Genomic DNA, 16,101 nt, shown 5'->3' with positions numbered 1-16,101 from the left:
CCTAGTTGATCTAGAATAAAATCCTAGTTGATCTAGATTCTAACAGCTTCTTCCCTTTGAATTTACCCAGGGAAAAAATATAGTAGCCTAAGAAAAGGAAGGAAAGATTTTTTTATTTTATTTGTTCTATTATTAACACAACAAAATGAAGAAATAACAATTCCATGGCTCCTGGACCCCTGTGGATGTTTTCACCTTCAGTGTTATTTCCTACTTCTCCAGAACAGATTTTTTTTTTTTTTTTTTTTTTTGCACTCAATGGGAATAACTCAGTGGTGGAAAATGGGTGTCCACAGATCTCTTTTCTTGATATCAAGGCATAGGCTTTTGTATGGTACCTCACTTTAACAAACAAGCACACAAACTTGGGAACATAAACACACACAATCTGATGGAGGAAGGTTGAGATGTCTGGGGATTTATGGCCAAATATTCCATCTAGCGAGTGAAAAAAACTTCTGGATTTCAGATTCCGGGGATTGTTTCAAACTTGGACCTGTTTGAAACTCTAACCTGTTTAGCTTCTGACTTTTGTCTTCTGTGTCTCCCTGGTTCTAGCAAGCTTTTCCCATTAAAGTAAGAGTATTTGGTCTTTCAAACAGGGGAGAAACGGTTCCTGACTGCTGAGCTTCCTCACCGTACCATTAGCCCTCTGCAGGTCCTATACGCACCAATTCAACTGACTGCAGACTGAAAATATTCAGAACAAATTCTGTTCTGAACATATGCAGACTTCTTTTCCTGTCATTATGCCTAAACAATAAAGAACAACAATTTTATTTACATAGCATTTACATCAGAGTAGATACTATAAGGGATCTAGAGATGATTTAGAGGATACAGAAAGACTGCATAGGATACATACAAATTCCACACCATTATCTAAGGTACCTGAGCATGCATGGATGTTGATGGCTGCAGGGAGTCCTGCCCACAGACACTGAGGGACAATCAGATATAGATGAATGGGTACAAGCTGCCAAAGACTAAAACCCATCTGCATAATGGAGTGAACCGCCAAAGAATATATGTGTGTTCAGCAGCTGGAAGTTTCCACATTGATAGCAGGTAAGCTTCCAAATTAAGCAACTAGCATAAGCAAATCTGATGTTCCACTGTAGTTCTGCACATTTCTCCCATTTAGCAATTCACTCATGTGATTAAGAATAATGGAGAGTATCTTTTACTTCCAAACGTTCTGGTAAAAAGAGAGCATCCTGGGTTCTGGAACAGAAAAGAGCTATTTCAGTCCTGGATGCTAAAAGAAAATTAACCATCTAGAATGAAATTAGTAGATCGAAGTGGCTGGGCATCTCCCCCTAGTCTCTCTTATCTCCAGTAATCAACTCAGATATGATGGTGTAATTCAAGCATCTCCACACAGTTAGTAAGACAACACTGTACTTTATTACTCTGCCAACACAGAGACTGACTTTTTGAAGTTATAATTCTTAATTTTTTTCTTATGTGTGAATGATAGTGGCCACCTCTCAAGTCTTCACCAACAACATGCAGCAAAGGGAGAAGCGGGAATCCACTCTCTGACCGACTCTGAGCACCCTTGCTAACAACCTGCATTACTGCACCCCAGCCAGACTGCCCTGGCTCTCAGTCAAATAAGCTCATCAGGATCAGACATAGTTTAAACATGCAAGCTAAATTTTTAGATATTTTTCTGATTTTTTTAAAAGATATTTTTTTGATAATTTTCATGAATGTATTACAAATTAGAACATTATTATTTTACAGGACAAACTTCACAGGGACTTACACTATAATACAAATACAATTTTCTAAGGGTAACCATAATACAAACACAATTATCTAAGACAGAACAGTCTGTTTCAGTACTCTGTATTTACTATAAAATAGTTTCATTGTTTTTACAATATTTAGCATGAAATACCATATTCAAAGCTAAGCTTTGAATTCCAATATCCAAAAACTTTCAACTATCATTTTATTTTACTTTGAGTGTTCAGTTACTGTGACTATTAACACATCTTTGCAAATAATAGATCCATTCATCTGAACTCAATTTTAAAAAGCATGTTTATAAGATTTAAATGGATTGTTTATATTTTTGAGAACTGCTAAAATGCTTTCCAAGTTTAAAGCAGCAATATCTTAAGGCTACATGTATACTTTCTGGAAAGGTAAACTTTAAACAAAATACTTTCTGAATGAAGAAGACATTTTCACCTCTGTGTATCACCTATGTATATCACTTTAGTCCATACATAGGTGATACACTTCTACAGCCAAAGTACTAAGACATAGACAGGTCTGTTGATAAATTTCACTAAGACATAGCTGCCTTTAATGGCCCTAATGTAAATGTTTCAACATTATTAGTTACAGCAACGTTTGATGATAAGCAAGCAGTTGCTAGGATGGCATAAATAAAAATAGACATGTAAATGTACATATGTACCCTAAAATTATTTTAGAATATCCATTCCCTTCCACCACAGCTTCATCCTCTTTGCCCTTGTTTGAATTTCTAGGCACACTTTTGTGTCCTGTAGAGCTTGGAGGGAAGAACTGAGCATACATTAATCAGCACAGAGAGTTAAGTGACTTGCTTAATTAAGGCTGATCAGTGGCAAAATTAAGAAAATAATTCAAGAACCCTGTTTTTGACTTTCCAGTGCCAGTTCCAAAAAGTATTTTCTGTTTTTATATTCAAAATACATTTTCAATGCTATTCTCAGATATTTTGGTTTTAATCTAGTTTTCATAGGATAGAGATAAAACATGAGTAATCCTTTCTTACTGAATTAATTTGATTTTTGTCTTTTGCACTCCCAGCTATCAAGACTGTCGAATAAACCAGTTTTGATTCATAAATAATAGTTCCATTATATCTACTGTGCCACTCGTCAGAGTACCTGAAATTTTAATTCACTTGTTCAGCTAAATTTCATCCTCAGTTCATGGCCATAAAATTCTTTATTGACAAACTTTCAAGCCAACTTTGACTCTGAGGTATCTAGTCAACATTTTTCTTCTGTGTGGATATTAGTTTATTGAATAAGTGGCATCTGTTTTCCTCCATATCACTAGCAGAGTAGGTATTTCCTTTTGACAGCTTTGCAGGATTTATGGGCTTGCATGCTCTGAAGAAAAATAGTACTAAGCAAAAAATTCCAATTCATTACCTCTTAGTACTTAATTAAGTTCATACCCACGGCACACTGAAGGTGAACTCTGAAATGACTATAACAGCCGCACAGCAGCCTGCTATATTATCTTGGGAAGACAGAGAGGATTCTAATTATCCCCACCTCATTTTTCCACCTATGATATTCATGAATGTTTCTTCTGTTACACTCGGACAGCAGTGCTTCGACAGCAAGTGCAGCTCCCTGGTTACGGCCACCAACCTGCCTGCGCAGTCCAGGGAGACAACAGAAACAAGCAGAGCCTCGGATTCCTCCAGCCCTTCCAGCACGCAGACACCTCTGCGCACCGGGTTCCCCAAGGTGTAGCGGGCGGCAGTGACCGGAAGCTGGCAGGAAGGGAAGCAGTGTTCTCACTAAGCAAACAGTGTGAGCAGTGAGAGTCGGGGTTACCTGTCGGGGTTCTGCGTGCACACGTGCATCTGGAGGAGGATCCTCTGGGTGAAAGTCTTAAAGCACTGCCCACACTTCCAGAGGTGCCAGTCACTGAACTCCGAGTGGAGCTGGCTGGTGGAAGTTGGGCTTGCGAGGACTCGCTGGTTTTTCACGCTGATTTGGTTAAATCCTGATTCAATGGGCCCAGACTTATCCAAGAGAGGGAAGTTCCTGTTGCATGGAGTCTGTGGGAAAACAACGGAGCGCTGCAGGGTGGCCGGGGAGAGCTTGCTGCTCTTGCTGAAGGGCTGCAGGGCATCTTGCCGGCACATGGCTTCCATGACCGTTGAAGGGACATTTACTAGGAGAACAGCAACAGTTTTAGGAAATCAGATTTACGAGCCCTTAACATAAAAACAACACATACTTTTTTTAAAAAAGTCTTACAAATTAACATTTTAAATTTTTGTGCTTTTTTTCTCAACTCAAAATGTAATAAACAGATCATTTGAGGGGAAACACACTATTCTTACAAACTGGTAACTCAATCAATACCTATTCATTAAGCAACTACCATATGGTCAAGACTGTTCTCACATGGTCTTTGCCTTCAGAGTTCATTTATGACCTGGGACATGGAAGGGTCCACAGCGAGGCTCCACACTACTCCCCACTTGTGGGGAGCCCCAGGGGAGGCCAGTAAGGGAGAAAGGAGGCAGGGGCTGCTCAGAACAGTGTCCTAAGCAGTGCACTGAAGGCAGCCTCAGCCTACGGGGAGAATGTCCAGCCCACCACCAGCACAGGAAAGGCACCCAGGAAAAGCTGGTTGAAGAGAGGGAATGAGAAGGTGAAGGCAGGAGTCGCCTGGGTGCTGGTGGTCAGTTATGGAGAGAGCTTGGCCGGGAGACTCTGTAGAAACAGGGCTGGCGGGGAGGGGCGCTAGGGACAGACTTCAGAGGGCCTCAAAAGTGAAATTCAGGAGCCGAGGATGTAGCTCAGCGGCATAGCACCTGCCTGGCAAGCATGAGGTCCTAAATTCAATTCCTGGTACAAAAAAAAAAAAAAGTTAAACACAAGACAGATAAACAGACTTGGGCCTAAGAAAGAGGCACAGACTGCTTCTGAGCAGAGAAGCACGAGAAAAGAAAGACACACTGTTCAGGGCAGGCTTGAGAGACGCACGGTGAACAGACCGGTGCGCTGTGGATGAGGTGAGAGGATTGAAACAGGCGGCACCTGCAGCCCGGTTGTGGACACAGTGGTGCACACAAGCACACCCAGCACTCTGGGAAGCTAATGCGAAGGGCCACAAGCAAAAGCCCAGCCTGGGCAACTCAGTGGCTTAGTAAGATCCTGTCTGAAAATCAGAGAAACTGAAAAAGGATTGGGGCTGTCACTCAGTAGAAAGGCCCTGCATTCAGTCCCCCGTGGGCAGACACTACTGCCCAGCCTTATGACCACGGACGAGCATGGCTATCTGCATTAAGATGCAGCACCTGGTAAAGTGTTAAATCCTCACACTAAGGATCCAAGTGACATAATGCACAGACAGTATTTAGTACAGAGACTGACTTGCAGTTGACACTCAACAACTAAGGAACTCTCGGAGCTGCGGTTTCCTTGGCTTGCAGTCTCTTTTATGGGGCTCTCAGTGTGATAATGAAAGGGCTCCTCACAGGGCCTGTGGTCAACAGTAGTGACCATTCTTCTTCTTATGCACAGAGAAGAGACTGACATGGGGGAAAAGCTCCAAACCAGGGTGCGATGGGAAGTGGACAGAGAACAGACATAGGGAAGTTTCTGAGGAGAAAGATCTAATATAATAGAAATGTACTGTTTTCTCAAAGTTTTTATTGTATCAGTATTCATCAAGTGTTCACAGTCCACAGGTCCAAAGATGATTAGAACCTAATGACAGGATTAAAAGTCTTATTTTAAAAGATAACTACTATATTGTATAAAAATGTACTTATTGGTCATGCCAGGGAGCTGAAGAAATTAAAAGTCATAATGTGCTCAAGAAAATGAGATCAGATAATGACAATTTCAAAAGGATGACTGTTAAAAAGACTGGTGGCTGTGGATGTAGCTCAGTGGTACAGTACTTGCCCAGCATGTGCCAGGCCATGGCACCAACCCTCAGCACCAAAAGGGGGAAGAAAGGATTTAAGATACTATGCCTAATGTACCTACTCCCCATAATGAACTGAATAATCATGTACTACTAACATGTACTAATAAAAAATACAATAAATTTAAAAAATAAAAAGATTAGCGATAGCAACCCATAAAACCATGCAGGCGACGGCTGCTGGCCACTGGCTCAAGACCACATGGAAGTGCAAGGTCTCATCTTGCCCGCTCAGATGACAGCCAAGACTGCTGCCTGGCATGAAGGCTCTTACACTCTCAATCACAGCAAAGGAACAGGAGAGGGCTATGACTACCAGGGGGCTCTGTGCGGAGGGGACATGTAGACACCATGTGAAGAGGACAAAGTTGGGCTGGCGTGCTGTGTGAGGACTCTTATGCACAGTGTCCTGCAGAATCCCATATCCAACAAATCCAGAAAAAGGAATAGCGCTGTCTACAGGGTCTGAGCACAGCTCACTTGTTCTATCTCAGGACAGCAAAATAAAGCAAGAAACTTGCCCACCCATAAAAAGTTAGAGTACATCAAGCCAGCAGCTTCTACTCCGGCTACCGTGTATTCTAAAGTAGTAAAACAGAATCTCTCAGTAAGGCCTGAGACCTTCAACTTTTAAAGCTCCCTAAGTGCATCTAATATGAAACAAGAAGGGCTGAGAGTCACTCATCTAACCCCGCCCTCTCTCACTGCAAATGACAAAAACTGAGCCCTCAGAAAGTCCAGTGCCTTCCTCAGGGTCAGTTAGGGACATGACTAGGCTGCAGAATTCCGCTTTCTGGCTTCCAGAGAATTTTATTTCTAATGAAGCAGCTATCCATCTTTGCTCCCTAGTTTTGTTTCAAAAACATAAAAGGAAATCACAAGTAGTACACTGCTTTATGTACAAGTATTTGTGTATCATGTATATCAAATCACACATATTATATGTATGAATTATTCTATACCTATGTATTCATACATTATGTATTTTCTGTATATGTCTGTATTTTGTATATAAATATTTATGTATCTATCATATAAAATTCTGAGGCAGAAGTATATAATTGGCATGGAATCTGTGAACACGTCAGAGTTTTAAAAAGTGTTTTATGGCACACAGATTGTTACTCTTTGAAAGGCACTGGAAGATAAGGAGGAATGTGTTGCCCTTGGAAGGTCCATTTCCAACTAGAAAAACCAGCAGCACCAGGGTAGAGCTGTCCTGCCTGGCTCTTCCTCTAGTCACTGGGAAGGAGCAAGCACAGGGAGACTCCAAGCAATGCTAAATTCCTGCAGGCCAGGAACTCTCAGACCAACAGGGAGCAGAGCACAATGGAAGACTGCAGGATAAAGATGCAAACGGGAAAAATGAGCCAGAAATGTTATTGTTGGAAAGAGGAGTATAATGACTTAAAGAAAAATACTCAAATAATATTCTAAGTATAGAGAGGAGATTCTCACTTATGCTTCTGGACACTAACCTAATTGGTTAATGTTTTTTAAATGGTTATGTTCACATAATCTTTATAAGAAAACAAAATAATTTCTAGGTCAATAAATTTTAAGTTTAATGAGCAATGTCAAGTGGTAATAAATTATATTTCTATATCTAAAAGTTTTGTTTAATAATCCAGGGTATATAGAATCTAAGTCAATGTAATGATAATGATAGTGTTTAGATAATAAGGAATGGGAATAGGTGGGATAAAATTATCTCCATTTTATGAGTCTCTTTGCCGGGACACAAAAAAACAAATATACAATGTTTTCCAGTTCTAGAGAGCAACATCTGTGCTCTGAGGAGTTAATGCACCAGGGGTGGGGTGGGGGGTAGGGTCTGAAGCCAACTGGCTATGCATCTTCGTCTAAAGATTTTTGAGTTCTAATTTTTATAACACTACATGGGCCATGCAAAATGTTTGTGGAGATGATGTGTGGCCCACAGGACACCATGTTGAAGAATTGGGCATAAGTATTTATCACAAGTCAGAGGAAGCCAAAAAAAGGGGGCTGAAATAGGGTCTGAGGAGATCAAGTTAATGCAATTAATGCTAAATGCATCACCATGGTTATCGATAAGTGAAAAAGAGAAGCACAGAACTGTATATACAGAATGCTACGGCGTATCATAGTATATAAAAAAAGGAAGTGGGGAGCATGAGAGCCCAAGGAAGAAAGGGAGATATGCTCAGATGCCTCGATGGACAAAAGTTATCTCCAGAAGATCAGCTAGGATTCTGTCAATGCTACTGCGTGTCTCCTAGAAGGAAACCTGTATGTCTGTGGTACATTCTAAACTCTGATCTATGGGACCAACTCCTTGTTAACAAAACAAGGGGATAAACTGAGACAACAGAATAAGCAAATCAATAAAACTTCACTCTGGGTGCTGCTATATGGGACAGGAAAGTGTGGGCACATGCAGCAGTCCAGGCCAGCAGCAGTGTGTGACACTGACCGGAGAAGTGGCAGCACATATGAAGAAAAGTCATGCATTATGATTTAAGAATTAACCTGGCCAGAGAAGTGAAGGACCTCTACAATGAACACTACAGTACTCTGAAAAATGAGATCAAAAAGACATTGGAAAACAGAAAGATATCCCCTATTCCTGGGTAGGCAGAAGCACTATAGTCAGAATGACCATATTTCCAAACTGATATACAGATTTAATGCACTCCCAATCAAAATATCAACAGCACTCCTCACGGAACTACAGAAAAAAATCTTAAAATTCACATGGTACCAGAAAAGACCAAGAGTAATAAAAGCAATCTTGTATAGCAAGAGCAAAGCAGGAGGCATCACAATTCTGGATTTGCAGTTATATTACAAAGCTACAGCGATAAAAATAGAACGATCCTGGCATAAAAACAGACATTCAGATGAATGGGACAGAATAGAGGATGCAGAAACAACCCTAGGCGCATTCAGCTACTTGAACTTTGACAAAAGGGTCAAAAGTATACTCTAGAGAAAAGAGTCTTTTTAATAGATGACACTGGGAACTCTGGCTATCCACATGCAGAAGACTGTATCTAGACCCGTGTCTCTCACCATGTACTAAACCAAAACTAAAATGTAGCAAAGACCTAAATGTTAAGCCAGAAACATTTAATCTACTGGAAGATAAAACAGGTAAAACTCTTGAAGTCACAAATATAGACAAGGACTTTCTGAACAGACCCCTGGTTGCACAGGAAACAGTATCAAGAAATAAGATCCTATCAAATTTAAAAGCTCCTGAACAGCAAAGGAAGCAACAGGTGAAGAGACCACCTACAGAATAGGAAAATTTTTTGCTAGTTATTCCTCAGAGGACTAATATATAGAATACATAAAAAAAACTGAAAAAAAATTAGGAGCAGGAGATGAAAAAATAATTAAGATGTGTTTTGTACAAGGACCAACTCGCCATAAGAAATGTAATCATTATGTACTACACACATGGGCCAATAAATTTTTACAGTAAGAATACACAATAGCACTTGGTTAAAGAAGGGTAAGCAGGAGTGCTGTGTCAAGATTTCTAGCAAGCAATCGATGATGGGGGTAAGAGTCATTCAGCTGGGGGAGAGGTGGCCCATGGGAGTGGATACATAGTTTTAGTTATAATATGCTTAGTTTGAGATGCCTATGAGACATGTAGGTGAAGCTATTGTGGGACAGCTGAGTAAGAGTTGTGGGCTCATTACAGAAGTCTGCACTGAAAATACCAACTCAGGAGGACCTGTTTTAAGTCAGGCTCCCTGGGAAACAGACACTGGAATGAAGACTTAGGGCTCTATCTGTACCTTTAGTGCAGACTGCTCTCCAGATTAGTATCTACTGAGAAATGAGGTAGGTGGGATTGGGCCAAGGGAGGGCTCTAACAGTTCTGGAGCTGGCAATGTCCTTCAGAGCTGTACTGCTCTGAGGAAGAGTCCTTCATACCCCACCTCCCAGTTGCTCAGCACAAGCGGACGGAGTACTATCCAGGGGGAGGCAGCTGGCCTGTGCTGAGACAAGCCCACCTGAGACATGTCCACAAACTGTGAGAAAGCGCCTTAGTCCCATAGCCAGGCTGAGATGCAGGCAGCACCCCGCCACATCCTACAGCACAGCCTCTAGGACCCCAATCTGCCACGACAGTGGCTTGCCCTGTGTGGTTTGTCGTTTTTCTCTGTGAACATTTTTAGTGGGTTGCCGCCTTCCACTGGAGTCCTGTGCAGCTACAGAAGCATTGCTGTGAGGTCATTTCTCCTTTGTTTTTATAAAGACCAAAGATTTCTCCAATTCTAGACCAATTTATGTATTAGCTTCTTAGCCCGTGGTTTCTATACCTGGAAAGTAATGCAGAATCAAGCCCCAAACCATCCTATAGTCACAGCTGGTTTTTAGTGTGACTGCTTCCACCAGTCACCTAAGGTGCACAGGCTGTAGTTTCTAAGTGAAGGAGAGTATTTTTCTCATACCCCTTCAGGAAGAGGAAAGTACTTCCTGTGCCTGGCTGATATAAGGAATCCAGTCCCAGCTTCCCACTGCACCCAGGGATGGTGTGCTGGCTCCTCCCACTCATACCCAGTCTAAACTCAGACTCCAGATGTGGCCATCTCAGGCACCACGGCACTGTAATTTATACTAAAGTTGTGTTTCTGTGTCTCCTGTAATCCTCCTGAACTCAGGATGGGCTTGAGTGTTTGCATGCCCTCACGGATGCCCCTGAAGATCACGACGGGGGAAGCCTTCTCAGGCTGGGCCCACTTCCTGCTGCTGGTGGAATGGGAGGGCGAAAGGCACCGTGCAGAGGTGCCCCTAATCAAAAGAAACAGGCAGGCCTCCTCAAGGCAAAGCTTAACCCAGCGCAACTCCCACGTTGCCATCAAGTTTCACATTCTGCTACCTCAGCTTCATATGTCCAGACAGAAAAAGCAGCAGGAAGACTTGTTCAACATTTATTCCCAGGTTTTTTTTTTTAATTTCCTCTGAAACGAATATGAATGCGCCATGGTCTTTACACTCTGCAGGAGCTAATCCCCCACTGGAAGCCTCAGGGAACCTCGTTCCTTCTTGCGGATGCAATCTGTCGACACGCGGTCCTTCAGGCTCCTCTGAAAGGCCCACAGTGGACGGAGCGGCTCCCTCTTGCAGCTCTATTACATCTATAACTGATTCTTTAAAAAGAAAATAATGCAGGAATTGCTTCCAGAACCCAAGCGCCTGCATGAAATACTGTCTCCCCTTTGAGTGCAGGGGGCTTTTAATGGCCTGTCTGGGCACTGAGTGTGCCAATGCGCCCGCTGCCACACGCCACTCCAAGGGGGGCACTGACTGAGGCCTGGCCTGCTGCACGCTCCCTGGGAAATGTGTGCTCTGAATGTTGAAAGAACCAGGGAAGAAAATGATACTTTTATAAATAAAGTGCTTAATACGTGTTATTCACTAAGTAAAATCAGATTTTCCTTCAATACCTTAGTCCAGGTATCACTTTCATTAACAGAGAAAAATCAAGCTGAAATAATAAATCTCTTCTAATCAGGGCACTAATGCTTACCCATGAGCACTCATTAGTTGTTTCCTGCATCCACAGCACTATAGAGGTGCTTCAGGGCCACTGTAGCCAGGGAGTCTCTGATCTCAAGAAGCTTCTCTTTAAGATCCCTAATTTATTTTGTGCCTAGTTCAGTGGGATGAAATTGTCTTAGAACTGCTAATCCAGGTGAGGCGATTTGAATTACTCAGGCCGTGGAAGGACACTGGTAAATTCTCTGTGCCCTTTCACACATTTGTGCTTCTAAATCATATCAAGTATTTTCTCAGAACAGAATAAGGGACCCCCAGCTCTCTGAGTAAATCATCCAGAATGAGAATCCATCTTGGAGTCAGTGTCAAAGTCATATATCTCCTCCACACTATCTGATGAAGCCTTCCACTGTTTTCTTGGGTGGCCAATCACATGACAGATATATGACTTTGAGACAGGAACTGAAATAAAATTCCTATAATACCCTCAGGGGAAAGAGGCATTGTCACTGTTGAACCTTTTAGTCAATGACTTAATTCCCTTTAAACCTCCTTCGAACTTTACTAAGAGCTCTAAACTGAACCCAAAAGAGCTGTTTAGTTTCCCTGCTGAATCTATAATACTTCAAGCTGCTCCAGCTTTGTGAATTTCCTTTCAAGGATTTTAGGTGCTAAATGATATAACGTACCCCTCAACAGAGTTTATTCAACATTCTAGTCAGCAACCTCAAGAATGCTTCACACAAGTGGGACTACGCAAGGAAGGACTGAAAGGCAAACTATATACTACCCCCAGAAAGTGTATTTTCTGATGCACTGTGGTGTCTGAAAACCATGTGGTGCATTCTCAGCCACTCACTGTCAGGTGGCTATGACTAGCAAAGGGGTCCCCAAATGGTCTACACCAACCCCTCAGTCCCTTTCATCCTTTCAGCAGCACAAGGCTGTGTGACTTCTCTCCAGAGCGCCGTATCAAGGGTGACAAAGGTAGCCCCTACGCAGTCATTATGTATTTACCATGTCTGTCTCCAGACTCAGTAAACAGTCAGGCCATCCTTCCAGTTCTCCAAAAGATTCAAGTCACCCTTGACTCCTCTCACTCTGTAGCTCACGTCAGAAAACACAGTCCACCTTATTTTCAAAGGTGTGCAAAATCCAATTGCTCTCACCACCTCCACCACTTCCATACCGGTCCAAGCCCCCGTCAGCTTTCCCGAAGGTTCCTGCAGGAACTGTGTCCCACCCCACCCCTCACTGCCTGGTCTCCACTCAGTAATCTCAATAAAACCTCAGCCCAGAGTACTCTGCTGCTCAAACTCCGTGGAGTCCCACCACTGGCTCCCACAGAGTAGCACCCAGGCTCCGGGCTGTGCTCCAGGGCCAGCCCAGATTGCCGACGCCACCCATGCCCGGGTTACCGCCTCACGCTCACTCTGCTGTGTCAACTTCTATGACGCTCCTCCCATGCCAGGGATACTCCCACCCTGGGACCACCGCTTTGAATCTGGTTCTGCCTGCAGTGCTCTTCCCCACAGGAACATAGGGCTGTTGCTTCACCTCCTTAAGTCTTCGCCTGCAAGCCCCTCCCTTGGGGCTGCCTAATTACTCTGGAACTTGCAACCCCAACTCCAGCTGTGCTTACTCCTCCCTCTGCTTTCCTAGCTCTACAACACATTAACATCTAACCAGCTATTTATTTATACATTTATGGATCTCTATCCTGCTAAAATGTAAGCCTCATGAGGACAGGAAATCTTGTCTGTTTTTTTTTTTTCCCCCTCTTTGTGTTTACAGCACTTAGCAAAGACACTGGCCCAAGGCTGGTACTCAGTAAACATCTGAGCAAAGAATGAGAATGAATGAATGAGCAAACAAGTGAATATTTGGAGTCCGAGCTACATACTTTTGAATTCTAGGCCTGGATGTGTGTACTCCCTGATACCCCTCAACACCTGCACAACAGCTCCCGTGTCTGGGACAGGTGGCAGTACAAAAGGAAATGAGGTCCTCACAGGATTTCTGGAATCCTTTTAGACTACATTCCATGCTTTAGAAGACAAGGTTATGTCACAGACAAGTCCCAGATAGGCACCTGGGACAACACTGGTGCTTCTTCTACGGACCCAGAGCTAGTTTCAGGGGAGGGGCTAGGAGCTATCCAGGCCCAGGAAAGCACAGTGGCCTCCACATCAGTATCTGCCTCTAACACTAGCACACACTCTTGTCCAACTCTGAGATTCCTCCTTAGAAAAAGAGGCTCCTCAAACAGAAGTATCACTGCAGAAAAGAAACTCTCTCATGGAAACTCAGGAGGTAAGAGGAATGTACTGTAGGTCCAAAGTTTCATTTCTTTTTTTAAATTTCAGATTGACTTAGGATTAGAGTAAAACAGAAAAGGAAAGCTGATCGCAGTAGGCCTTTTGAGGATTTTACTTTTTTTTAAAGAATTAAAAGCAACATGGGAAAGAAATGTCTGATCATCAGCATTTTGGACAGTAGTAATACGAGCATTTTTTATTGGAGTTAGTGTGTGCGCATGTGTAAGAAGTGGAGAAGAGAAAGAGGAGAGAAAAACACTTCACTTTTCAAAGTGAAGTTTTCTATTAAAATAGATCTACCGTCTCTTTCTTTTCGGTACATAATGTCAAACTATGACGTATTAGTCAATTTAGTGACAAGAAAACACAGCATTGTTGAAACCAGTGTTTCTCATTAAAGCACCCCAGAATTTCCTAATTCTGTTTCAATTTCTGGAAATCACCTTATAATATTTTCAAAAGAATTGACAAAACAAATATATAAATTTTAAATGAAAGTTGCTTTAAGTTCATATTTGCCCAAGAATTGGATTATCCTTTCAAAGATAATGGCTGGTATGATAATAAAAATAGAAGAAAATTACATGGTTGTAGACATAATTTTAGACAAAAAATTTAGAAATACATGAATTTTACGCATCTCCAATTTTTAGTATCTTTCTTACGCTAAAGACTAGAAGGAAGCAAACCCAACCAACAGCAGAGATGCTACCTTTGATTAAGCAGTACCGTTTTCTCAGTATTTCATTTCTACATAGTGTGCCTCCAAAGAGACTGTGCACCCCATCAGAACAAAAGCAATCTTATTATTGCTTTTATAACCCCTACAGGGTAAAGCTTAGAACCAGTCACACAGTATGTGCTCAGTGAACACCAGCTGACTTAACTCTGTGGTCAGTGATTATTCAGAACTCTGGCAAAGGCTTTGAAACTGAGTACTGGCTGGTAGAGGTTAAGATGCCCTGTGAAAAAGCAAACAACATACAGGGAAAAGAAAATGATAGAATGGATGTGCACACGTCTGCATGATGTATCACAGTGAAGCACATTTCAGAAGTTTCCAGAAAAATCATTCTTTAAAAGTTAGCTTTGAAATAGGTATTTTGAGATGTGAATTTAGAGCTAAAATAAATTCTTACAGTTTTCATCCTGGGCAATGCATTGTAAGGGGATCCCAAAGAAAGACGTATAGCTGTCATTGTACCACACCAGAAGCTCGGTGCCCCTGGGGATATCTATACAGGCTCGGTAGAATATATTCGACCTATTCAAAACAAAAGAAAACCCAGCTTAGTAATAGGTAGGATTCATGTGCCCCCACCACATTTTTATTGCCCTGAAAATGTTTTGCCCAGCTCCACCTAAACAGTTTGTTTATAATAAATCTACCTTTACCTTACTGTCCCCAGCAATCAATTAGAGCCTATAACTCAGTATGATAAACAGTGCACAGTTTATTTCCAGTGTCCCTGCATAGAGGGTCCTGAAGAGACAGATATTTGGCCCCAGAGACAGCAGAAAGGGAAAGTTCATTTAAAAAATACTCTGCCTTGCGCTAATGAGAAAATTGTCTCTCTTGGCAAACTGCAAAGACCGTAGTACCCCAAACTCATATATAAATTAGTACCATTGATTAAGTTATTTCTCTTTTAAGGAAAACCATTAAATGTATTCTGGCAGCTGCACTGAAACTTCTCAAATCTGCAGTAAAATGGAGCATCTTTGTGATACAAGAAATGAGAATAAAAATCTCCACTGCCTTTTTCCTGAGGCCTGATACAACAGAAAAACCTCTTATGTGAAATGGATGAAAATTCAATAAGTACAAGAGGAGCACTTTACGCTGGCTGAAAGATTACACTCTGAAATGATACAGTGAAGGTACCAAGAAATAAACATTTTTTATAACAGCTTGGCACCATAAAAAAAAAATCTACAGATTAAAAAAAAAGAGAGACTGAAACTGGTTTTCTCAATGAAGAATTGCTTCACATCTTAGCCTCAAGTTTCAGATAAAAGTGTTTGGGGTTGGTGGACCTTAAATTTCCACTTTCTGTAAGGAACTGGCTGTTGCAGGGCAATTTGTCCGTTGTATAACACTGCAGACATAAGGCGAATCCTTCTGCACATTTTTCATGGCAGTGAGATATGCACTTGTCAACATATTCTGTCACCACAAAGTGGCTCTTGGCAATAGGATCATAAAGATCAATAAAAAAGTGCAGATTCTCAATATTTTACTTGCAGCTGCAAAAATTTCATTTATCTTGTTATTTTCCTTACGTGCTGCTATTCTGTCTCACGAGGGCACTGCTAGCTAAGCAGAATGTTTTTTCCCAACATTCTATGAATATCTGACAAAAACTCCAGCCAGTTGTCCGGCCCTCACCACCCTTCCTCCCTCCACATCTCTAAGAGCTGTGCATTTTATTAATTCTTTCCACTGCTACATAAAAAAATTAAAATTGGAGCTGAGCTATAAATCACTGGCATCTCCTAACTTGAGAAAAATTGAGTCTACTTTGTACTTCACCCTTGTAACATTTCATCTCTCGGTTTGGCTTCCCTTAAGATAAACACTGCGCCCGGCAAATGA

At 41.8% G+C, this 16,101-nt stretch overlaps 1 protein-coding gene across 1 annotated transcript in view; it reads right to left on the bottom strand.

The window, feature by feature from the left end:
• The window catches only part of LOC102022006 (putative histone-lysine N-methyltransferase PRDM6), a gene marked incomplete at its 5' end in the record, with an annotated part of 85,524 nt that overhangs the window by 15,133 nt on the left and 54,290 nt on the right, over nt 1-16,101 (bottom strand). The window contains 2 exon segments of the mRNA XM_013507093.1: nt 3,576-3,918; nt 14,645-14,769. Coding sequence (XP_013362547.1) covers nt 3,576-3,918; nt 14,645-14,769 — 468 coding nt within the window.

This window comes from Chinchilla lanigera, unplaced genomic scaffold (genome assembly GCF_000276665.1).
Source record: "Chinchilla lanigera isolate Chin_1 unplaced genomic scaffold, ChiLan1.0 scaffold00120, whole genome shotgun sequence".
Classification (NCBI taxonomy): domain Eukaryota; kingdom Metazoa; phylum Chordata; class Mammalia; order Rodentia; family Chinchillidae; genus Chinchilla; species Chinchilla lanigera.
Note: the sequence above shows the minus strand (reverse complement) of the source record. Positions and strands in the feature narration are given on the sequence as shown.